Source organism: Lactuca serriola, chromosome 7, assembly GCF_051521515.1.
Source record: "Lactuca serriola cultivar US96UC23 chromosome 7, Lser_US96UC23_V15, whole genome shotgun sequence".
In the NCBI taxonomy this organism is placed as follows: Eukaryota; Viridiplantae; Streptophyta; class Magnoliopsida; order Asterales; family Asteraceae; genus Lactuca; species Lactuca serriola.
This window is the reverse complement of record NC_136414.1, coordinates 160,261,854-160,287,219: the sequence shown is the minus strand read 5'-3', so window position 1 is coordinate 160,287,219 and position 25,366 is coordinate 160,261,854. Positions and strand designations below refer to the sequence as shown.

Genomic DNA, 25,366 nt, shown 5'->3' with positions numbered 1-25,366 from the left:
GGTTTGTATGCTGGAGGATTTTCCGAAGTGGGTTTAGGTTCCGGAGCTGAGTATGGTTGAGGATTGTTTTGGTGAGGAGCATGGAATCAGTTTTGGTATGGTCTGTAAAAAGGATTGAAAGGACATTTGTACTTCATTGAGAGTAGAGTGAACTCCTGTTGAAAACGGTGTTCAGATTCCATGGCTTCGGAATCATCAGCATGATAAGTTTTTGGTTATAATGTAGGTGTGGATGTTTGAACAGATGGAACAATGGGTTTGAAAGAATCCGAAGTAGATGAGTTCAGAATAGTTGATTCAAAAGAACTGACAAGGGAAAGAGGTACTTCGGAGAGTTCCCTTATGGTTTGAGCAACGTTTGACTCATAGCCTTGAGTTCATCAAAAATTTGATAAAGCTTCAACTTTTTCAAAGAGCCATTGGTTTGAAGACATGATTTTACATTTCCCCATCCTATACCAAGATTGTTTATGAAATTAAGATTGTACTCTAAAAGAGTTTGGACAATCCCATAAGCAGTCATGTTGTTCACCACAATACGATAACAGTTTAAGGCAGAGGCCACTGATTCACCAAGAGTGGTGGTGAATGTGTCAAAGTCGTTGACAACATAAGTGATACGCTTATCTTTCATGTTTTCTGAACCTTCAATCAGGTCTTGAAGAGTGTCCCAAATCTCTTTGGCTGGTTTGCAAAGCTTGATGTGCTCAAAGAGTGAAGGAGAAACTCCAAACACCATTTTAGAGAAAGCAACTTGATCAGCATGAAGCTTCTCGATATCATCTGCGGTTAGAGGAGCTGGGCGAGTTTCATCTTCTCGCATGAGCTGAGCAGCTGCATCTCTTACAATAGTTCTTATAGGAACATGTGGACCTTTTGTGACAGATCTCCAGATTTCTTCACCTTTATCTTTGGCTAGTAAAAACCTTTCCATTCTAACTTTCCAGTGATCATATTCTTCCACAAGTAGTAATGGGGCACGGGTAGGGCCACCCACACTATTTATGATTTGCATTGAAATCATTTGTTAATGATTAGAAGCAGCCATTGAAGTTAACATATTTTCAAGTTAAAGTGGTATATAGAAGAACTTTAATCCTAAACACATAAATGGCTGAAATACCAAAGTAATCTCAAACCAACTATATTCTGATCTTATGGATTCAAAGGAAAACCACTCAAGATCTAATACCAATTGTGAGAACAAGATCGATGCGCGGGGACAAGGTTTGAAAACTCAAACCTTTAGCGAATGATTAAGATCAATGTCTTCTTACTAACAAATGTGAAATTCAAGTTTGGAAAGACCAGTCAAGTCTTAGATAATGAATTCAACAAATGATCAAGTTATTAAATGATGAAGAAGAGTAAATGATCAAATTAAGGTTAATAAATGAAGACAAAAAGAATGTTTGAAAGAACTAAGTAAAGAGCCAAAAGTTGAGTAAAAGATTCGTTTTGACTTGTATTGAATGCTCCCTTAAATGGGAGTAAAGGTTATAGCAAATTAACTATAATGTTTACATAGGACTAGACAAAAGAAATACTTCTGAAATTCTGATTGTCCAAATAAGATAATAGACTAAGTCCTATGAAACGTTACATCAAAACAGGTATAGATAAAATAAATACTTTAAGACAAACTAGTGTTCTTCCAGATCAGCATTCATTCTGGACATGGGAGTCACTCCGAAATGTCTTCAGTCTTCTCTTCATCTTCTTTCCTGGTCCGTACTGTGTTCCAGACTACTCCTCCAATATTCACTCTGGAACACCTACTCCGGAATGTCTGAGCTTCGGAATGTGGACTTAGGATTGCTAGAGTTTCACTTTCAGGGTCCAACATATGGCAGGCGTATCTCACTTTCAGGGTCGAACAAATGCTTTGTGGGCATTTAAACTGTTGACAACAACTGCCACTCATTGGTGTGTATGCATGACTGTAGCTAGCAGCCTGAGTGTAAGGTTGCCAATCCCGATATAGATCTACACACAACTTGTTTCGATCCTCGGGCTGGAGATTCTGGATATAATGTTAGACCTTTACCTTGGTTGTCTAAAATGAATTAAACAACCTTAATTGAATCTCTTATAAAAAAAGCATATAAACGTTACATGTATATTAATTATGAAAACCCAATCATTCTGAAATAAATGATTAGCAGTATGTTCTTGAATTAGTATTCCAAACATGTATTTGACAAGTGTAAACCCTTGATTTGTTCTAAATCAAAACCCTTGTTTCTTGTAAAATAGTGTAGTCTAGTATACTTGAATCATGAATTATTATTCTATGTATCATAAATTATACCTATTTTAATTTATATGTACTTTATGAATTCGTAATTCACTATTTTTGCATGTAATCCTTTGCTCAACATGTTACAAAGGATAATTAAACTGATGAAATAACTTTTATATTTATATACATATACAATTTATTATATAAGTACAATTTAAACGACCTTCGTACAAATAACTGGTACAATAAGTCCACATCCAAACAAGGAAAAGGACCTAGAATGAGTTATTAGTCCTAAGCCTTTTAAATCTTTTATATATATATATATATATATATATATATATATATATATATATATATATATATATATATATATATATATATATGAATTCTTGGGAAAAATATATGTTTATAAAAAAGTTCAATATTTGGAGTATTTTTGATGCTTTAAAACCGTTTTATCGTGATTTGAAATCAATTATTTGTAACATAAAGTTCTTGTGTTATACTTGTATCCCCCCCCCCCCTCATAAAATAGTAGAAATCATGAAAATACGGGGGTATGAACTCACTTGATAGCTGGTGAATCGGATAAGGTTTCGTTTCCTAGAATGGAGTTTATTTGCCGAGAACCGGCTTAAACCAGGCAGAGTTCTGACTGGAGAGTGGTTAACTTCTCGGGAATCTCGGGGCTTTGAGGCTTGCTTATGGTTTGAGACTTGATATCGGGGCTTTAGGGGTTGTAAATAAGCTTATGGGAATGGAAAATATGAAAGAGGGTGAAATTTAGGGTAAAAAATGGAAAAAAAAATATATGGAACCCTCGCATGCCGTATATAGGCCGAAGCTTCGGGCCCAAGGCCATGCGAGGTTGACGCATGTGAGACAGGTGGCAAAGGAATGGGGCTCGTTTCAGATGGCAGGCTCGCAGGTGGCAGGTTCGAACTGGACCGGACTTCAGTCCAATAGGAGAAGGGCACATGCGAAGGGGGCGTCCGAGGGTGATGTCCGGGGTGTCTCCGGTGTGTCTCATGCGAAGTGGTCCAAAGATGAGTGGACCGCGGAGTTGGTCAAATCAGAAGGTGCTACGCAAGGCTTTGGTCCAATCAGCAGATAACACGTGCGAGGATGATGTGGCCGGTGTTCATGCGAAAATGCCCGGTTTTTGAATATTTTCTCGGCTTTTGAGCCAAAATCTTGTAAAATTCATAACTTTTGCATCCGAACTCCGTTTTTGACGTTCTTTATATGCACGCGCAGGTAACATTATACTCTACGACTTTCATTTAGACTTCGTCAGCTAATTTTGATTTATTTTTAATATTATTGTTTTTAACAGACCGGGACAAAAAATCCGTTAAAAATTCATAACTTCTTTATCCGATGTCCGTTTTTGTCTGTCTTTTTACCGTTGTACTACTAATGACGAGACCTTCAATTCTCGTTTAGTTCGTGTCGGCTAAAAATCACTCGATCTTTATTTCGAGTTTTTAGCTGTACACTACTATATTGAAACTTAGAAAAATCATAACTTCCTCATACGAAGTCAGATTTTAGCGTTCTTTTTATGAAAGTTCTCCGTTTAACATAAACTTCAACTTTCATTTAGATTGTTAAGGCTAAAAAGCATTTTATTGAAAATTCAGTTTTTACACTGAACAGTGTTTTGCCGGTTTTGTCGCGGATCTTCGATTGGTCATAACTTCTTCGTTATAACTCGGATTTTAGTGTTCTTTATATTTTTGGAAACCTTGTTATAATCTCTACCACTTGGTTCATCCCAATCGAGATTATTTAATAATTTATTTTTGAGGGTCAATTATGTAAATATACACAGTATGCTAAAATTTCTATTTATTATTTTAAAAAGAAGTACAAATTGATCTACACGATTACATAGGTGATAAGTTAATAAAATAAACTTAAAGATCGATTAGAGCTTTGTAACAGGTAGTATAAAGAACATAAACAGTAAACAAGACAAAGTTCAATCACAGTATGTCGAATGATTGATTCAAACAATCCTCAGCAGAGTTCGACTAAGAACTTCCGCTGTAGAGGATTTAGGGTTACAGAACGATAATGAAATAATGCTATGATCTATCGTAACTATCGTTTTCAATCGTTAACCTAAGATGCATGCAAGCACCTATATTTTTAATAAACCCTATCAAGCTCACGGTTGGACAAGCCCAAACAGGAGTTACAAAACTGGACTAACTAGCGAGCCCAATCGACGCAATACTTAACAAAACACGACCCAACAATCTCTCCCTTTGCGTCAAATTGGAGCGAGACTACATCTTCTTCTTGCTTGGGCCAGCAGCGGGTGTCTTCTTAAAGTATCAAACAAACGTGAGATAAGAGCTAGAATAGTCTGTCTGAACCGAATGTACCAATGTATCATATCGTCGAAGTAGTTGATATCATCCGCTGTGTTTGGCTTGCATCTGTGGATGATCCCCAACACATGCTCTAGGCAAGCAGTGGTATACAGATGTTTATCAGCTAAGGCAAAAAGACATTTTTGTCCTTCATTCCTAGTGAACATGACTGAGTTCCGTCTCGAGTCAATCTTGCCCATCTGCATTTGGTTCAGATCACTGGCCGAGCCAACAGGAGATATTGTTGGTTTCTTCTTGAAGACGCTTGCTATCTCCTGATCCATTAGTGCAACTTCCATGATGTAGCACACGAGCATCCTTTTGAAATGGTCGATGATCGGACCGTATTCAACTTCGTTGGTCAGAAGGATGTTGTGCAAGATTATCCAATCATGGGGATTGAGGTTCGGAAGATCTGCTAAAGAAATAGCATGTTCGGTTTTGGCAGATCCCCGAAGCACCTTGAACCGAATGTTAAGGAATTTCCCTTCAGTGTACGGCTTCAAGACCCAAACGTTGATAATCTTCTGAGCGCTCCAAGTCTGATATTGAGGTTGAGCAGCCTTCAGATAGAAATCGATTAAGTCCCGATCAACTTGTGGATGAGAATGAGGGAACTCTGCAACGTTGGAGAAGGCGTGAAAGATGAACGCCTTTCGGGTCAGTGGCATGTCAAACTGAGAGTCGGCAGTATTGGAACAATCAAAAGAAATTATGGGTTTCAGCCACAAGATGCTCGGAGTGTCGATAGCTTCCTTTATCATCTTCTCGAGAGTCCAAGTAGGAAAAAGAGTTTTCCTACTCTCAAGAAGGTCGTGGGCTTCCTTCTGTTTTCATTCAGCTTCTTCAGCGTCTTTTGCCACACGAGCACTGTCATCAGCCTCATTGCGTCGACTTCTACGCTTCAACAAGTCGGTAATTGTTTCTTTGTCTTCATCCTCTTCTTCCTCAGCAATATTTTTTCCCTTGTCTTTCACACCCGAACCGGAGGCTTGGCCTACAGGAGGAGGTTCGGTAGTGTGAGTTGCCTTTGAGGAATGAGGTGGTTGGGATACAGACTCCTTTTCTCCCCCTTGTTTCGGAATGGACACGAAATTGGGTAGCCCTTCGATTTTGCTTAACAGATCAAGGGCGGGAGCGAGCTTCTCTGCAAGGGTACGCCTCACAGAATTGTTAAGGATAGGATCATGTGCTTAGAGGATGTTTGAGATGGCTGAGTGGACATCTGAAACACACGTCTTTATGACCTCCCGTTCAGACCGAAGAGAGTCAATCTGCTGTTGAGAATGGGAGAGTTGAACACTCTTGACCTTCAGGTCAGTGGTCTTCTTGGCTAGAACATCCATCAACGAGTTCTCAGCAGCCAAATCTTCTTGGAGCTTTGAGAGACGCTCGTCAATAGTAGCACGGAATGCTGAGTTATCGTCTGAGAGCGTTTGACGAAATGAAGCAAAGGACTTCAACTCAGTGGAGACAGACATGGCCAACTGTTGAACAATCGGTTCCAACGTAGTCTTAGTGGCATTTGCACTCTCCTGTAAAGACTTTAACAGGGCAGAGGCATCAGAAAATAGTTTTTCGACTTTTTCGGTCACAGCCTGATAAGCTTTTGTTGAGGCATCAATGGCGGAGGTTGCAGAAGCGAGAGAATATTGTTGAGCCTTTGAGAAAGCATCAACAATCTTCTTAACTGCAGCTTCAGAAAGTGATGATTGAGACGTGGAAGAAGAGGCAATGAGCAAGTCGACCTTGTCATGGAGCTCCTTGAGATGTTTCTTTGTAATCGGAGCGTCATCATCATCATCGCTCTGTACTTGAAACGGACTATAGTAAACCGAGTCAAACGTCATATTTTCCCCGCCAAGGAATGTGTCGTCTCCCTTGGAGGTGTGACCGGGAGATGGTGGTGGTGGAGAAGCTGGTGGTACAGTAATATGGGTAGGTTCGGGTTGGGTTGTTTCGGGTGTAAGTGTGGGGGTAGGTTCGGTTGCTTTTGGGGTTTCGGTTGTGTTTGTGGTTTCAGGTGCTGGTGGCATCAGTATGAACCCCCGTATCAGATACGTTGGCTCTAACATCTACAGTGGATGTTGTGGTTGCTTCGGTGAATATTGGTGGTGGCATTGGGATTGAAGTGTTGGGAGTGTGTGTAAAGGGGTTTATGGTGGGAATGCAAGTAGGAATAGTTTTAGGAGGATAGGGAATTGGAGAAGGAGGAATTTGAATTTCAGGGGTAGGAGATCTAGGTGGTGTGTTGCCTCGTGGAGAGTCATCAGAATCCGAACTCTCACCCTCAGACTCGCCTTTGTGGGTTTCCTCTTCTTAGGAGAAGGGCCTTTAGCCCCTTTCGCCACCTGTTTCCCTTTATCAGCCTTCTTGCCTCTTGGAGCAGGCTTGTCGGCTTCATGAATAGACTTCAACATCTCCGGTGTAAGATCCCTCGGACCAAAACGCTTGAATTCTTTGTAAGTTCTGATAATCCGGTTATCAGCTGGAACGTCACCATACATAGACTCTGGAATTGATCCGTTGAATGGAAATTTGGAAGCATCTGAGACGATGATCTTCGTGGTATGAAATGTACCAATCGAAGACATCGGAGCACCGGTGACAATGGGGACGTGGTACTTGTCCATCACCCATTTCGTGACCAAAGTCCAGAACCTGGCGTAAGATATTTCAGAATGCCTGGATGTAGAGGAGAGACTCTGGATCCAGAGCTTCTTTCAGACAACCCTTTGAATAGAACAGTGAACATCCCGAGCTGGCGTAACAAAAATAGCCGACTGGCACCATCAGATCCAGAGCTTCTTTCAGACAACCCTTTGAATAGAACAGTGAACATCCCGTTCCACTGTGGCGGCAGGCAAGACTTCTTGAACTTTGCGACTGAAGAAAGCACCTCCGTATAACCCATGTTGTAAAACATGTTGAATAGATGCCCCATTGGAACCGTTTCTGGGATAAACCTCGAGGAATCAGGTTCAAACCCTAACAACGAGCAAAATCTTTGCTTTGAAATCGAGGCCTTGTGCTGGAAAATATCAAAGAAGATTCTGTCAACGACCTTGTCGTAGTGAGCAGTCGCAAAGATCTGCGACAAGAACTACATCGGAACAGATTCAGTTCTTGTAAGGGCAGGAGCGATCGGCGAAAACTTCAAACACTCGATAATGGGGAACATGAAGGCATCGTAAGCATGAGGGGTTAAATCGATGATAAGGCATTGTTGTGGGAGAATAGGTAATATGTGGGATGTTGCATGAACCAAAGATGAATCTGCCATTGCTTGAAGAAAGTGGAGAAGATGATGAACAGTTAAGGTTCAGGGATTTCTTGCGCTCTGAGAATTTTAATTGCAGTAAAGAGGTAAACGGTAGAGGATGTTGCCTTTTATACTGTGAGGTAAGGAGAGAGAAAGATCTTCCCAAATCTTCTATCGAAAAACGAAGAGTTTTCCAGAGTTAACTGATGCGTGACAGTTAGGGTTGCCGATGATCACGCATGAGAGAGAGTGTCAGACCCCTAAGAACACGCCTCCCATCAAGTGCCGTTTGGAGATGAACCATTTCAGATTCACACGCGCCCCTTCTGCGCCGTTTGGAGATGAGACGTTTCCAATTCGCACGCGTTCCCTTTTAGCGCCGTTTGAAATCAAATCGATTAGACTCCCGCCTGAGTCAGCATGTCATCATCTTATCCTTTTGAAATTGTAACGACATCTTTTGAACAATGCTCCCACGTGGATTAAAATTGACCACAACTTATAATTAACCACCAATCCAATGAAAATGCCTGTAATTAATAGAACCAGAATTTTGGAAAATCAAAGATTTTCGTGCTAATGGTGTAAAAGAAAAGAAATAAAGCAATACTTTTTAGGAAAAATTGTGATGTCAATAAGGACACGAAACAAATGATCCCGGGCATGAATCTCTTCCTTCAAAGTCAAGAGAGACCTTAAAGTGTTAGTGTGGTTTCCCGTTGAATAACGATCAAACACTTATTAAGAAGTGTTGAAAGGCTTCTTTTAATTAGGCTTAGGAAGGTGGCTTTCGCTTCGATTCAACAGTCCTAATCTTGAAATAAGATAGAAAGTGAACAAAGTACTTGGGAGACCGGTGTAGTCTGTTGAACAAGTAGGTTGGTAGTAATGGTAAATTGGCTGGGAAATATAAAATCTCAACAAAAATTAAAAACTGGATCCCAAGGGAAGAAATGTTATGGTTTTTTTTAACAATTTCATAGGAATCACACAAAAGAAAATTTTGAGATTTCATGAAGATACGTCCGTCATTCATTAGTGAAAACTAGAGCAAATTAATTGTTCACCGTCAATTCAGATTGGGTATTGAATTTTGGGTTTCACTCAGCTCGTAGTGGCACGGAACTAAGATCATGAACACAGTTATTGGGTAACCATAAACCTCAGTGGTAATTTCTGAGAGTCTCAAGGGTTACGTTTGTGAACTGAGTGGGATGGAGAAATGTAATGTAGATGTTGTAAGAAATCAAAGTACCTCTGCTGTGAAAGATAGGACTAAGCAGAAAACTCTTATCTCTTGTGAGAAGAGAGTTAGGTAGCTCACGATTAGAATAAATGTGATAGCCTAATTGGGAAGACAAGGTTTGTGTATACCAAGTCATTAAGGCTATTATTCAGAATCAGATGAGGCTTTGGACACATACAGCAGCATGCTTCTAGGGACACTTAACTGATTCAACAATTTCCCCATAAACAAACACACAAAAAAAATTTAAGCCAAAAAGAAATAAAGAACAAAGTATTTTTGGAGTTTTTGAAATTATATATTAAGAAAAATATTTTTGGATTTTTTGATAAATAATAGTGAAAGAAAATTAAATAAAGTAAAATAAAAAAAATAATAAAAAAATAAGACTGAGAAAGAAAATAAAAAGTTAAAAAAAAAACATTGGAACCGAACCCGAGCGTTTGGTCTATTTCGGTTGTGAAAAACTTTGGAAAACCGAACCCGAGCGTTCGGTTTATTTCGGGTGAGAAAAATTGAGAAACCGAACCTAAACGTTCGGTCTATTTCGGTTACCAAAGAAAATGGATTTTCAAAAAGGGAATACTTTTGACAATAAAAGAAATGCAATTGGAACAATTATACATGAAATTTACATCCAACAAAATCACCTTTGATTGATGAGCGAAATGCAGATTATCCAACCGAACCCGAGCGTTCGGTTCATTTCGGTACATGAGTACAAGACCCGAACCTGAATATTCGGTCTATTTCGCTTCTTACTTTTGAGTTTGAGAGGTGATTTGTGGTACTGACTCTGATTCCATCATGCCTAGCCCTTGTAGAATTTTGTTGAACGATGCTTCAGGAAGGGCTTTGGTGAAGACGTCAGCCAATTGATCAGTGGTTCTAACGAAATGAATTTCAACGTTCCCATCATCCACATGATCTTTAATGAAGTGATTCCTCAGTGCTATGTGCTTAGTCTTTGAGTGTTGCACTGGGTTATGACAGATCCTAATTGCACTTTCTGATTTGCAATATAGTGGGATCTTTTTCATATTGAGTCCATAGTCCCGGAGTTGACTTTGGATCCAAATCACTTGAGAAGTGCAGGAGGCAGCTGCAATGTATTCTGCTTCAGCTGTAGACAAAGACACACATGTTTGTTTCTTTGATTGCCAGCTAACCAACTTCCCGTTGAGGAATTGGCAGCCTCTGGTGGTGCTTTTCCTGTCTAGTCCACAACCTCCAAGGTCTGCATCTGAGTAGGCTTGAACGATGAAACCCGAGTTGGAAGGATACCATAGACCTAAAGAGGTAGTTCGCTTGAGATAACGAAGTATGTTCTTCACTGCAAGCATATGAGGTTCACGTGGATTCGCCTGAAATCTAGCACAATAACAAACAGAGAACATGATATCAGGCCTGCTAGCAGTAAGATACATCAGTGAACCGATCATCTGGCGATATAGCGTAATATCAACTGCTGGCTTATCCAAGGATGGAGTGAGCTTGGTGCCAAATGCCATTGGAACTTTAACCTTTGAATCTCCCATCATGCCAAATTTTGCCAAGAGAGTCTTTGTGTAAGCTTCCTGATTAATAAAGATGCCTTCGGGACCCTGTCTAATATTTAAACCAAGGAAAAAGTTAATTGGACCCATTGAGCTCATTTCAAATTTAGTCTCCATCAGCTTTCTAAATTCAGCCGTTAAGCTAGGATTCGTTGAGCCAAAGATGATATCATCGACGTAAATTTGAACAATCATAATGTGGTTACCTTCCTTCTTACGAAAGAAGGTTGGGTCAACCGAACCTTGTTTGCATTTGGACATCTTTAAAAACTTTGTTAGCGTTTCATACCCGGCTCTCAGAGCTTGTTTCAGTCCATATACGGCTTTGTCCAAAATATAACAATGATTAGGGTACCTTTCATTTACGAATCCAAGAGGTTGCTCTACGTACACTGTTTCTTCAAGTTCTCCATTTAGAAATGCACACTTGACATCCATTTGGTAGACTTCAAAGTTTTTGTGTGCAGCATAGGCAAGAAATATTCTAACGGATTCCAGCCTAGCTACAGGAGCAAAAGTTTCTTCATAGTCAATTCCTTCCTCCTGACAGTATCCTTTCACTACCAGACGTGCTTTGTTTCGTATCACGTTCCCTTCCTTGTCCATTTTGTTTCTGAATACCCATTTGAGACCAACAACTGAGGCATCTTGAGGAGTTGGAATGAGGCGCCAAACTTTGTTCCTTTCGAATTCATTCAGTTCGTCTTGCATAGCTTGAACCCGATCGGAGTGATCAAGAGCAGTATTAACTGTCTTTGGTTCAACTTTAGATACGAAGGAGTTAAACATACAGAATTCTACTTTTGAAAACAAGGAAGTTTGTTTTGCCTTAAGTTGTGATCGGGTCAGAACTTTTTCAGAAACATTACCAACAACCTGAGAGACAGGATGATCTCTAGTCCATTTGACGAGAGGAGGGTAATTTGGATCATAGGATGGATCCAATTCAGCGTTTACCATCTCTTCAAGTTCGGATTGACTTTCATCATCATAAAGCATATCGGCATTCTCCCCCTCGACAGATAAGCTTTCAGGTATTTCTTGAGTATTTTGAGCTACAGAGGTTTCTGGTGGTGCCGAGCTTTCGGGTGTTGATGCACCTTCGGGTGGTGAGGCACTTTCGATTGGTGTGGCACTTTCGGTTGGTGAAGTGCGTTCGGGAGTAGCTTGAGAACTTTTCTCCCCCTCAACAAGTGAGCTCGGCTGTGATGACGAAGATGGATCATCCCCCTCAACTGAAGCATTGTGTTGTGGAGATTCGTTGGAACTTGATCCTCCTTCATTCATTTTCTTTGCAGTATCTTCGATGAGTTGCTTCAAATGATCTACCCTGTTGTCAGCTGCGCTGGCTTCCGAGAGAATGGCCTTCTCTAGTTCATCAAATAACTCGACGAACTTCTCAAAGATGTTTGCAATCGAGGCTGTGAGTTGACCTGTTTGAGGAAAGATTTCTCCAGCTGTGTCTATGTTGGCTTTTAGCTTTTTGACATAGCTATCATCAAAAGTCACGTAATAAGTTTCTTCTATTTTCCTCGAGCGTTTGTTTAATACCCTGTACGCTTTAGAAGTGAGAGAATAGCCCAGAAATATCCCTTCATCGGCTTTGACATCAAATTTGTTGCGGTGTTCTTTGGAATTGAAGATGAAGCACCGTGAACCGAACACATGGAAAAACTTGACATTTGGCTTCCTGTTGTTGATGATCTCATAAGGAGTGAGAGTGAATCGCTTATTGAGATATGACCTGTTCTGTGTAAAACAAGCAGCAGAAATAGCATCAGCCCATAAATATAAAGGTAAAGATGCGAAACTTAGCATGGTTCGGGCCGCTTCACACAAAGAACGGTTTCGTCTTTCGACAATTCCGTTTTGTTGAGGTGTGTAGGGAGCTGAGAAGTTGTGACTAATTCCTTTTTCTGCCAAGAATTCTTCGAATTCTTTATTTTTGAACTCAAGCCCATTGTCGCTCCTGATGTTGCGAACGACTTTCTTCAGCTGTACTTTAACCTGCTTGATGAACATCTTTAGCTTGTGAGTCGCTTCAGATTTAAGCTTCAGAAAGAACACCCATGTAAAACACGAAAAGTCATCAACAATAACAAGAATGTACTTTCTACCGCCAATGCTTTCGATAGATGATGGACCACATAAATCAATATGAAGTAACTCTAGTGGTTCAACAACTTTAGTGTTTATTATTGATGGATGACTTTGACGACTCTGCTTCCCCATTTCACATGCAACACACTGTTGGGTAGCAGATTTGTTATGTATTGCGTCTATTGGGCTCAATTATTAGTCCATGTTTTGTTACTCCGGTTTGGGCCTGTCCAACCGTTAGCTGATAGGGTTTAATATAAATATATATGCTTGCATGCATATTAGGTTAACGTTTGATCGAGATAACGATAGATCAGATAAGAGATTATTTTCTTCATCGTTCTTGTAAACCCTAAATCCTCTACAGCGGAAGTTCTTTATCGAGCTCTGCTGAGGATTGTTGATTAATCATTCGACACACTTTGATCCATTCTTGTTTTCTTACAGTTTTCTTGTTTATTATTTTACTTGTTATAAAGATCTAAACGATCTTCAAGTTAGTTTTTAACTTATCAATTGGTATCAGAGCAGGAGGCTGTGTAATTCATACACTTCTTTTCTGTGAAAAAGGTTCCGATTAGGGTTATTCCGTATTTACTGATATTTATTGAGCCGTCATCCCATAATTGACGTAACTCGGTATTTATTGTTTTGCCCTAATTTAAATACATTACAAGTCTGATCTTTTAACAGGTTATTCGATCAAGCATGGACGAGTCGCAATCCAATCTCATTAATATTTCGAACAGCATTGGATCAACAACGAAGATTCCCATCCTTTACACCCATGATTATGAAGTCTGGGCACATCACTTTGAAGATTATGTTATAGGATCTGAGGACAATGGATACCTCATCTGGGAAGCAATCGTATCTGGACCCTTTTCTCATTCAGCAACTTCAAGGATTATTAAAACTCAGAAGGAGTATAATGATCTTTTGAAAGACGTTAAAGATATTGCTCAAGACGAAAAAGATAAATTCCAGTGCAATATCAAAGCATTGAGATTAATCAGATTCGCTCTTCAATCCGATACATTCATGCTGGTGAGTTCATGCACAACTACAAAAGAAATATGGGACAGGCTACGAGAATTATATTCTACGGACGAAGATCTTGAACACTCCATTCAAACCTTACTCTTGTCCGAGTTTGGTGAATTCAAGCAGGGAGCCGAAGAAACCGTGACTCAAACGTTCGATCGCTTCAATCATCTTCTTAGCAAGATGATTAAACATGACATTGAAAGGAAGCTAATTGAGAAGAAGGTTACGTTTTTGAATGGCCTCAGATCAGAGTGGAGAGCCGTAGTGTCCACAGTTAAAGCGCATGAGCAATTCAAATCCTATTCTTTGGTGAAACTGGTGGGCATCCTGAAATCTCAAGAAAAGATCGTGTTATAGGAGAAAAATGTGGTCTCAAGCTTGGATTCATTGGCCCTCCTGTCCAAAAGCAAAGTGTTGATGGAAGAAGAAGACCTCAACTTGGAGGACTATGACCTCACTTCTGAAGACTATGCTATGATGGTGTCAAACCCCAAGAGGTTCATCAAGAAGAGATTTCCCACCAACAAGAACCGAAATTGGCAGGGGAGTTATAGTTCTGAAAAGGTCAAAGATGAACCGAAGGCAGAAGAATCAAAGAAGGAACCTAAAGCTGAAGGAGATTCGGGAGTGAGCTGCTATTACTGTGGAGGAAAGAACCACTATGCAAAAGATTGTGTCCTCAAGAAAATGGCAGAAAAGGATGATGAAAAGGATGAAGAAGCTTTGTTGCTGAAAAAGCTGGATGAGATCAGGAAGAAGAAATCTACTGCTAACCCTTCTATGAATGCTTTAATTGTGCAGGGTTCGGTAGCAGATGATGAGTTCGGTGGCGTGGAGGTCTGGTCAACCGACTCTGAAGTTGATGAAGCAAGGAAGCCTTCTCATGGAAAGGCTTATGTGGCGAAAGAAGAGAGCAGTGGTGGAATATGTTTGATGGTGTCCGACGTATCTCAGATGAGGGGGTACAACACAGATGGTGGGAATGAAGACACGAAGGAGCAACAGAATTTGTGCTTTACAACTAAACCGCTCAGCGTGCAGTTCAACGAGCTTGATGAACTGATCAAGAAGGTACAATCTGTTTTTGTTTCATTCAAAGTCCCACAATGCTCATACGAAAAAGAATTAAAAAGTGTTAATTCAAGAATCTCTCATCTAGACAGTAGTTTAACTCAAACTCGAGTCAGCAATTCTAACCTAACTGACCAATTAAGTAGGGTGTCTTCGAAGAGTGAGGAACGAAGGATGTGGATCGAACTGAAGGAGTCGGAGTTAATCAAAACAAAAGATGAAAACATTTATTTGCAAAGAGACAATTTAAAGCTTTTAAAACAGAGAAATGTTTTTTGTTTGATTGCTAAACGTCTTTACATTAATATCACTCAGCTTCATTTGGATTGTGAAATAGGACAAAAGATTTATCGCATGATTTTACCCTTCCTTGAGTTTAAGGAGGATGAAATTGATGCTAAAGCGTATAATTGTGAAAGTGTTATTTCATCTGAGGATGTTAATCCGACGTATATGTATGGACTAGACAAAATCGAATCTTTCATAAAGTCCAAGGACCATAAGGACATGCTTAAAAACCTTTTGGATGAAAATGATAAACTGAAACAGAGGACCGAAACCATACAAAAATTTGAATCATTGAATGCCAACTTGAGCTCAAAAAATAAAATTGATGTTGAAAATGCATCTGAGCTTAATGAGGACGACAATATGAGTGAAATTTCTGTAGAGGACACAGTTGACTATTCAGAATTTGTCAAGAGCGAACCTGAAAACCACAAGAATCTCATTTCAGAAAATTCGGTGGAGTTTGCTCGTTTGTCCCAACAAAAGTCCCCGATTCTTGCAGAGAAGACAGTAGTATACCAAAAAGTAAGAACCACTCCAAATCAGGTGTATAAGGTCACAGGCGTAACCGAACATCAGACTGTTGAACTCACAGCCATTGTAAACGAAGACAATGCTGATGGCTGTGACGAGTTCTTCTGGTCAACTCCCATCGACAATGCTGACGAAACGGTAGGTCTGTATGAAAGGACATCATGGAAAAGCAAAGGCAGATATGTGCCAGAACCTTTGAATAAGCCTGATAGCTTCGATGTGTCAAGTACTAGTGGTACAAAAGATGTTCCTCAAGAAAAAGGAATTCCTGCAAAAGAAGTCACTCCGATAAGCGAAAGATCATCAGTTCAGAGTGAACCAGCTAAAGGAAAACTGAAACCAAAAGCCAATATCCATCATCAACCGAAGCAGATGAGAAATCAAAAACAACAAAGGAATCAGATATACAAGAAGAATCTCTCTGAAAGAAAACAGTTTTGGCAATCTCAAAATGCCTATTTCTCATATCGTGACAGGAACTTAAAGTCAGAGAAAAGTCCTGTTGAATCACAAGAGAGCAATAACAACCGAAAGCAGAGGTTCGGTTCAGAGAATAGCATCAACTGAAAGCAGAGGTTCGGTTCAGAGAACAACATCAACCGAAAGCAAAGGTTCGGTTCAGAAAACAAAAGAGATCAAAATTCTAGAGTCGGTCCCACTAATGATCAAAAGCAAAAGGGTCACCTAGAATCTCCAGCCAAGAAATCATCTCATTCTAAGCTCTCTCATTCTAACTCTTCTAATTCCTCTCAACCGCATTCTAAATTCCATTCTGTTCACTCTCAAAAACCTCAATCATCAACTGAACTAAAAGGAAAACAGAAGGTTTCATTAGTTAAACCAGAGTCCAAACCAAAAGCAACGAATCCCAATAAAATTAAGGTTTTCACCATCACAAAGAAAGATGAAACAACACTAATAAAAAGAACATATCTTGTTGACATCTCTCTTACTATTCCTGTTCCTGTGAAAGGCTCACGAGGACCCAAGAAACTTTGGGTTCCTAAATCTGCTTAATTTTTGTAGGTTATCAGTGACGAGCAGTTTGATGAAGAATGGTACATTGACAGTGGCTGCTCGCGTCACATGACAGGAAGGAAGGAAGAGCTAAGGGAATACAGGTCTCTTTCAAATGGTGGAAATGTCAAGTTTGGGAACAACTCCTTCGACACCATAAAAGGCTATGGAATGCTTACAAACGGTGATTTCACGATTAGGAAGGTTGCATATGTGGAAGGACTACAACATAACCTCATCAGTGTATCTCAGCTTGTTGGAGGTACCGGTCTCAAGGTTTCATTCGACGATGAGGGTTCTGAAATAATTGAGAAGAAGAAGAAAAGAGTTATTCTCAAGTCGGAGCGCAAAGGTGAAATGTTTCCCCTAAACCTCAAACCCATCAAAGGGAACCCAACTATCTGCCTGTTATCCAAAGCACAATCTGACGAAAGCTGGCTGTGGCACCGAAGGCTCTCTCATCTCAACTTTAAGGATATCAACAAACTTGTCACTGGAGGTCATGTTAGAGGTCTTCCATTGCTCAAGTACGATAGAGAACATTTGTGTGTTGCATGTGAAATGGGGAAGCAGAGTCGTCAAAGTCATCCATCTATAATAAACACTAAAGTCGTTGAACCACTAGAATTACTTCATATTGATTTTTGTGGTCCATCATCTATCGAAAGTATCGGTGGTAGCAAGTACATTCTTGTTATTGTTGATGACTTTTCGCGTTTTACATGGGTGTTATTTCTGAAGCTTAAATCTGAAGCGACTCACAAGCTAAAGGTGTTCATCAAGCAGATTGAAGTACAACTGAAGAAAGTCGTTCGCAACATCAGGAGCGACAATGGACTGGAGTTCAAAAATAAAGAATTCGAAGAATTCCTGGCGGAAAAAGGAATTAGTCACAACTTCTCAGCTCCTTACACACCTCAACAAAACGGAATTGTCGAAAGACGAAACCGATCTTTGTGTGAAGCGGCCCGAACCATGCTAAGTTTCGCTTCCTTACCTCTATATTTTTGGGCTGATGCTATTTCTGCTGCTTGTTTTACAAAGAACAGGTCATATCTTAATAAGCGCTTCACTCTCACTCCTTATGAGATCATCAACAACAGAAAGCCAAATGTCAAGTTTTTCCATGTGTTCGGTTCACGGTGTTTCATCTTCAATTCTAAAGAACACCGCAACAAGTTTGATGTCAAAGCCGACGAAGGAATATTTATGGGCTATTCTCTTACTTCTAAAGCGTACAGAGTATTAAACAAGCGCTCGAGGAAAATAGAAGAAACTTACTACGTGACCTTTGATGATAGCTATGTCAAAAAGCTAAAGGCCAATGAAGACACAGCTGGAGAAATCTTTCCTCAAACCGGCCAAGTCACAGCCTCAATCGCTAATCTATTTGAGAAGTTCGTTGAGCTATTTGATGAACCAGAGAAGGCCACTCTTTCAGAAGCCAGCGCAGTAGACAACAAGGTAGATCATCTGAAGCAACTTGTCGAAGATGCTGCAAAGAGAATGAATGAAGGAGGATTAAGTTATGACGACCCTCCACAACACAATGCTTCAGTCGAGGGGGAGGATCCGCCATCATCATCACAGCCGAGCTCACATGTTGAGGGGGAGAACAGTTCTCAAGCTGCTGCCGAACGCACTTCACCAACCGAAAGTACCACACCAACCGAAAGTGCCTCACCACCCGAAGGTGGATCAACACCCGAAAGCTCAGCACCACCAGAAACCTCTGCAGCGCAAGACACTGAAGACATTCCTGAAAGCTTATCTGTCGAGGGGGAGCATGCCGATATGTCTTACGACTATGAAAGTCAATCCGAACCAGAAGAGATGATAAACGTTGAATTGGATCCAACCTTTGATCCAAACTACCCTCCTCTCATCAAATGGACCAGAGATCATCCTGTCTCTCAAGTTGTTGGTGATGTATCTGAAAAGGTTCTGACTCAATCACAACTCAAGGCAAAACAGACTTCCTTGTTTTCAAAAGTAGAATTCTGTATGTTTAACTCCTTCGTATCAAAAGTTGAACCAAAGACAGTTAATAGTGCTCTTGATCACTCCGATTGGGTTCAAGCTATGCAAGACGAACTGAATGAATTCGAAAGGAACAAAGTTTGGCGACTCTTTCCAACTCCTCCAGATGCCTCGGTTGTTGGTCTCAAATGGGTCTTCAGGAACAAAATGGACAAGGAAGGGAACGTGATACGAAACAAAGCACGTCTGGTAGTGAAAGGATACTGTCAGGAGGAAGGAATTGACTATGAAGAGACTTTCGCTCCTGTAGCTAGGCTAAAATCTGTTAGAATATTTCTGGCCTATGCTGCACACAAAAACTTTGAAGTCTACCAAATGGACGTCAAGTGTGCATTTCTCAATGGAGAACTTGAAGAAACAGTGTACGTGGAGCAACCTCCTGGATTCGTAAATGAAAGCTATCCTAATCATTGTTATATTTTGGACAAAGTCGTGTATGGACTGAAACAAGCTCCGAGAGCCTGGTATGAAATGCTGACAAAGTTTTTAAAGATGTCCAAATTCAAACAAGTTTCGGTTGACCCAACCTTCTTTCGTAAGAAGGAAGGTAACCACCTTATGCTTGTTCAAATTTATGTCCATGATATCATCTTTGGCTCAACGAATCCTAGCTTAACGGCTGAATTTAGAAAGCTGATGGAGACTAAATTTGAAATGAGCTTAATGGGTCCAATTAACTTTTTCCTTGGTTTAAATATTAGACAGGGACCCGAAGGCATCTTTATTAATCAGGAAGCTTACACGAAGACTCTCCTTGCAAAATTTGGCATGATGGGAGATTCAAAGGTCAAAGTTCCAATGGCGTTCGGCACCAAGCTCACTCCATCCTTGGATAAACCGACAGTTGATATTACGCTTTATCGCTAGATGATCGGTTCTCTGATGTATCTTACTGGTAGCCGGCCTGACATAATGTTCTCTGTTTGTTACTGTGCTAGATTTCAGGCGAACCCACGCGAACCTCACATGCTTGCAGTGAAGAACATTCTACGATATCTCAAGCAAACTACCTCTTTAGGTCTATGGTATCCTTCCAACTCAGGCTTCTTCGTTCAAGCCTACTCAGATGCAGACCTTGGAGGTTGTGGACTAGACAGAAAAAGCACCACTGGAGGCTGCCAATTCCTTGACGGGAAGTTGGTTAGCTGGCAATCAAAGAAACAAATGTGTGTGTCTTTGTCTACAGCTGAAGCAGAATACATTGCAGCTGCATCCTGTACTTCTCAAGTGATTTGGATCCAGAGTCAACTCCGAGACTATGGACTCAATATGAAAAAGATCCCACTATATTGTGACTCTGAAAGTGCAATTAGGATCTGTCATAACCCAGTGCAACACTCCAAGACTAAGCACATACCACTGAGGTATCACTTCATTAAAGATCATGTGGAAGATGGAAACGTTGAAATTCACTTTGTTAGAACCACTGATCAGCTGGCTGATGTCTTTACCAAAGCTCTTCCTGAAGCGTCGTTCAACAAAATTCTACAAGGGCTAGGTATGATGGAATCAGAGTCAGTACCACAAATCACCTCTCAAACTCACAAGTAAGAAGCGAAATAGACCGAACATTCGGGTTCGGTTTTTGTACTCATGTACCGAAATAAACCGAACGCTCGGGTTCGGTTGGATAATCTGCACTTCACTCATCAATTAAAGGTGATTTTCTTGGTTGTAAATTTCATGTATAATTGTCCCTATTAGATTTCTTTTATTGTCAAAAAGTATTTCCTTTTTGAAAATCTAATTTCTTCGGTAACCGAAATAGACCGAACGTTCGGGTTCGGTTTTCCAAAATTTTTTAAAACCGAAACCAATCGAAGGCTCGGGTTCGGTTTTCCAAAATTTTCCAAAACCGAAACCAACCGAACGCTCGGGTTCAGTTTTTCAAAATTTATCAAAACCGAAACCAACCGAAGGCTCGGGTTTGGTTTTCCAAAATTTTTCAAAACCGAAACCAACCGAACGCTCGGGTTCGGTTTTCCAAAATTTTTCAAAACCGAAATCAACCGAACGCTCGGGTTCAGTTTTTCAAAATTTTTCAAAACCGAAACCAACCGAAGGCTCGGGTTCGGTTTTCCAAAATTTTTCAAAACCGAAACCAACCGAACGCTCGGGTTCGGTTTTCCAAAATTTTTCAAAACCGAAATCAACCGAACGCTCGGGTTCGGTTTTTCAAAATCTTTCACAACCGAAATCAGCCGAACGATCGGGTTCGGTTCCAAAGTTTTTTTTTTAAATATTTTTATTTTTCTTTCTCAGTTTTTTTTTTATTTTTTTTATTAAAAATTCCAAAAATATTTCTTTACTTCTAAAATCAAAAACTTCAAAAATATTTTGTTCTTTATTTACTTTTTGGCTTGAATTTTATTTGTGTGTTTATTTATAGGGAAATTGTTGAATTAGTTAAGTGTCCCTAGAAGCATGCTGTTGTATGTGTCCAAAGCCTCATCAGATTTTGAATAATAGCCTTAATGACTTGGTATACACAAACCTTGTCTTCCCAATTAGGCTATCACATTTATTCTAATCGTGAGCTACCTAACTCTCTTCTCACATGATATAAGAGTTTTCTGCTAAGTCCTATTTTTAACAGCAGAGGTACTTTGATTTCTTACACCATCTCTATTGCATTTCTCCATTAAATTCGTTTCACAAACGTAACCCTTGAGACTCTCAAAAATTACCACTGAGGTTTATGGTTATTCAAAAACTGCGTTTATGATCTTAGTTTCGTGCCACTACGAGCTGAGTGAAACCCAAAATTGAATACCCAATCTGAATTGACGGTGAACATTTAATTTGCTCAAGTTTTCACTAATGGATTGACTGACGTATCTTCATGAAATCTCAAATTTTTATTTTGTGTGATTCCTATGAAATTGTTAAACACCATAACATTTCTTCCCTTGGGATCCAGTTTTTATTTTTTGTTGAGATTTTATATTTTCCAGCCACTTTAAAATTATTACCCACCTACTTGTTCAACAGACTACACCGGTCTCACAAGTACTTTGTTCACTTTCTATCTTATTTCAAGATTAGGACTGTTGAATCAAAGCAAAAGCCACCCTAAGAAGCCTAATTAAAAGAAGCCTTTCAACACTTCTTATTAAGTGTTTGATCGTTATTCAACGGGAAACCACACTAACACTTTAAGGTCTCTCTTGACTTTGAAGGAAGAGATTCGTGCCCAGGATCATTTGTTTCGTGTCTTTATTGACATCACAATTTTTCCTAAAAAGGATTGCTTTATTTCTTTTCTTTTACACCCTTAGCACGAAAATCTTTGATTTTCCAAAATTCTGGTTCTAATAATTACAGGCTTTTTCATCGGATTGGTGGTTGATTATAAGCAGTGGTCAATTTTAATCCACGTGGGCGTATTATTCAAAAGATGCCATTACACTTTAAAGGGATAAGATGAAGAGTTGCTGACTCAGGCGGGAGTCTAATTGATTTGATTTCAAACGGCATAAAAGGGAACGCGTGCAGATTTGAAACGTCTAATCTTCAGATGACGTCGCAGACGCGTGTGAATTTGAAACGGTCTACTCTAAATGGCACAGAAAGGGCGCGTGTGAATCTGAAACGGTTTATCTTCAAACGGCGCTTGATGGGAGGCGTGTTCTTAGGGATCTGACACTCTCTCTCATACGTGATCATCGGTTACCCTAACTGTCACGCATCAGTCAAATTCTGGAAAACTCTTCGTATTTCGATAGAAGATTTGGGAAGATCTTTCTCTCTCCTTAAACCTCAATATAAAAGGTGACATCCTCTACAATTTACCTCTTTACTGCAATCAAAATTCCCAGAGCGCAAGAATTCCCTGAACCCTAACTGTTCATCATCTTCTTCACTCTCTTCAACAATGGCAGATTCATCCTCTGTTCACGCCACTTCTCACATTCTTCCCATTCGCCCTCAACAATGCCTCATCATCGATTTAACCCCTCACGCTTATGATTCCTACATGTTCCCAATTATCGAGTGTTTGAAGTTTTCGCCGATTGCTCCTGCACTTTCAAGGGCGGAATCAGTTCCAATGGAGTTCCTGTCGCAAATCTATGCGACTGCTCACTACGACAAAGTGGTTGACAGGATCTTCTTTGAGGTTTCTCATCACAAAGCGTCCATCTCCAAGCAACGATTTTGCTCCCTGTTAGGGTTTGAAGCTAACCCTACGAGGGTTAATCCAGAGACGATTCCAATGGGGCACCTGTTCAACATGTTTTACAACATGGGTTATACGGAGGTGCTTACTTACGTCGCCAAATTCAAGAAGTCGTGCTTGCCGCCACAGTGGAACGGGATGTTCACTATGCTATTCAAAGGCCTTTCTGAAAGGAGTTCTGGTTCAGATGGTTCCAGTCGACTGTTCCTGTCCATCTTGTATGGTGTCTACAATGGCATCAATGTCGATTATGGGTTTGTTCTTTGGCAACAACTCATCCAGAATCTCTCCTCTTCTTCACGGCATTCAGAGGTGTCTTATGCAAGGTTTTGGACCTTGATCACGAAGTGGGTGATGGATAAGTACAATGTCCCCACTGTCGTCGGCGCACCGATGTCTTCGATTGGTACATTCCACACCACGAAGATCATCGTCTCAGATGCTTCCAAATTCCCCTTCAATGGTTCCGTTCCGGAATCCATGTATGCTGACGTTCCAGCTGACAGCCAGATCATCAGAACCTACAAAGAATTCAAGCGTTCTGGTCCGAGGGATCTCACGCCGGAGATGCTGAAATCGATTCACGACACCAACAAGCCTGCTCCAAGAGGCAAGAAGGCAGACAAAGGGAAACAGGTGGCGAAATGGGCTAAAGGCCCTTCTTCTAAGAAGAGGAAATCTATAAAAGCTGCTCAGTCTCCACAGCAGAAGAGGCGAAAGACATAATCCAGGAGAAAGTTGATTATCGCTTCCTCCTCCAGTGAGTCAGAGGGTGAGAGTTCGGATTCTGACGACTCTCCAAGAGGCAACACACCACCCAAATCTCCTACCCCGGAGATTCAAATCCCTCCTTCTCCAATTCCCTCTCCTCCTCAAACTATTCCTACTTCCATTCCCACCATAAACCCCTTTACCCACATTCCAAAAACTTCATTCCCAATGCCACCACCCATCTTCACCGATGCAACAACAACATCCACTGCAAAGGTTACAACCAACGTATCTGATACGGGGGTTCATACTGATGCAACCGAACCTCCACCAGGACCTGAAACCATAAACACAACCGAAACCCAAAAAGAACCCGAACCTACCCCTACCCAAAAACAACCCGAACCTACCCCTACACCTACACCCGAAACAACCCAACCCGAACCTACTCATACCACTGAACCACCAGCTTCACCACCACCACCATCTCCCGGTCATGCCTCTGACGGAGATGACACTTTCCTTGGCGGGGAAAACATGACATTTGATTCAGTCTACTACAGTCCGTTTCAAGTGCAGAGCGACGATGATGATGACACTCCAGTTACAAAGAAACATCTTAAGGAGCTTCATGACAAGGTCGACTTGCTCATTGCCTCTTCTTCTTCGTCTCAATCATCCATCTCTGAAGCTGCTATTCAGAAGATTGTTGATGCTTTCTCAAAGGCTCAGGAAGATTCTATCGCTTCTGCAACCGCCGCCATCGATGCCTCAACGAAAGCCTACCAGGTTGCGACCAAAAAAGTCGATAAACTATTTTTTGATGCCTCTGCGCTGTTAAAGTCTTTACAGGAGAGTGCTGATGCAACCAAGACTACGTTGGAACCAATTGTTCAACAGTTGGCCACGTTTGTCTGTACTGAGTTGAAGTCTTTTGCTTCACTTCGTCAATCGCTCACCGACGACAACTCAGCCTTCCGTACTTCTATTGACGAGCGTCTCTCTAAACTCCAAGAAGATTTGGCTGCTGAGAACTCGTTGATGGATGTCTTGGCAAAGAAGACCACTGCCCTGAAGGTCAAGAGTGCTCAACTTTCCCACTCTCAACAACAGATTGACACTCTTCGGTCCGAATGGGAGGTCATTAAATCGTGTGTTTCGGATGTCCACTCAGCCATCTCCAACATCCTCGAAGCACATGATCCGATCCTTAACCATTCTGTGAGGCGTGCCCTTGCAGAGAAGCTCGCTCCTGCCCTGGATCTGTTAAGCAAAATTGAAGGGCTACCCGATTTCGTGTCCAATCTGAAACAAGGGGGAGAAAAGGAGTCTGGATCTCAACCACCTCATTCCTCAAAGGCGACTCACACAACTGAACCTCCTTCTGTAGGCCAAGCCTCCGGTTCAGGTGTGAAGGATAAAGGCAAGAAACTTGCTGAGGAAGAAGAAGAAGAAGACAACGAAACCATTGTCGATTTGTTGAAGCGTAAAAGTCGACGCAATGATGATGATGATAGTGTTCGTGTGGCAAGGGAAGCTGATGAAGCTGAGCGAAAACAGAAGGAAGCCCACGACCTTCTCGAGAGTAGGAAAACTCTTTTTCCTGCTTGGACTCTCGAGAGGATGATAAAGGAAGCAATAGACACTCTGAGCATCTTATGGCTGGAACCAGTTATTTCCTTTAACTGTTC

At 40.7% G+C, this 25,366-nt stretch overlaps 1 protein-coding gene across 1 annotated transcript; it reads right to left on the bottom strand.

Moving 5' to 3' along the window:
- Positions 1 to 340: 340 nt before the first annotated feature.
- On the bottom strand, positions 341 to 1,024 carry LOC145064497 (uncharacterized). Its single transcript, XM_079011938.1, has one exon. It carries the CDS (start codon positions 1,022 to 1,024, stop codon positions 341 to 343), a length of 684 nt encoding a protein of 227 aa, XP_078868064.1.
- Positions 1,025 to 25,366: the final 24,342 nt, after the last annotated feature.

Bases quoted from the DNA above. Each gene is read 5' to 3' on its own strand.
- LOC145064497 (XM_079011938.1), bottom strand. From the start codon at position 1,024: ATGATTTCAATGCAAATCATAAATAGTGTGGGTGGCCCTACCCGTGCC.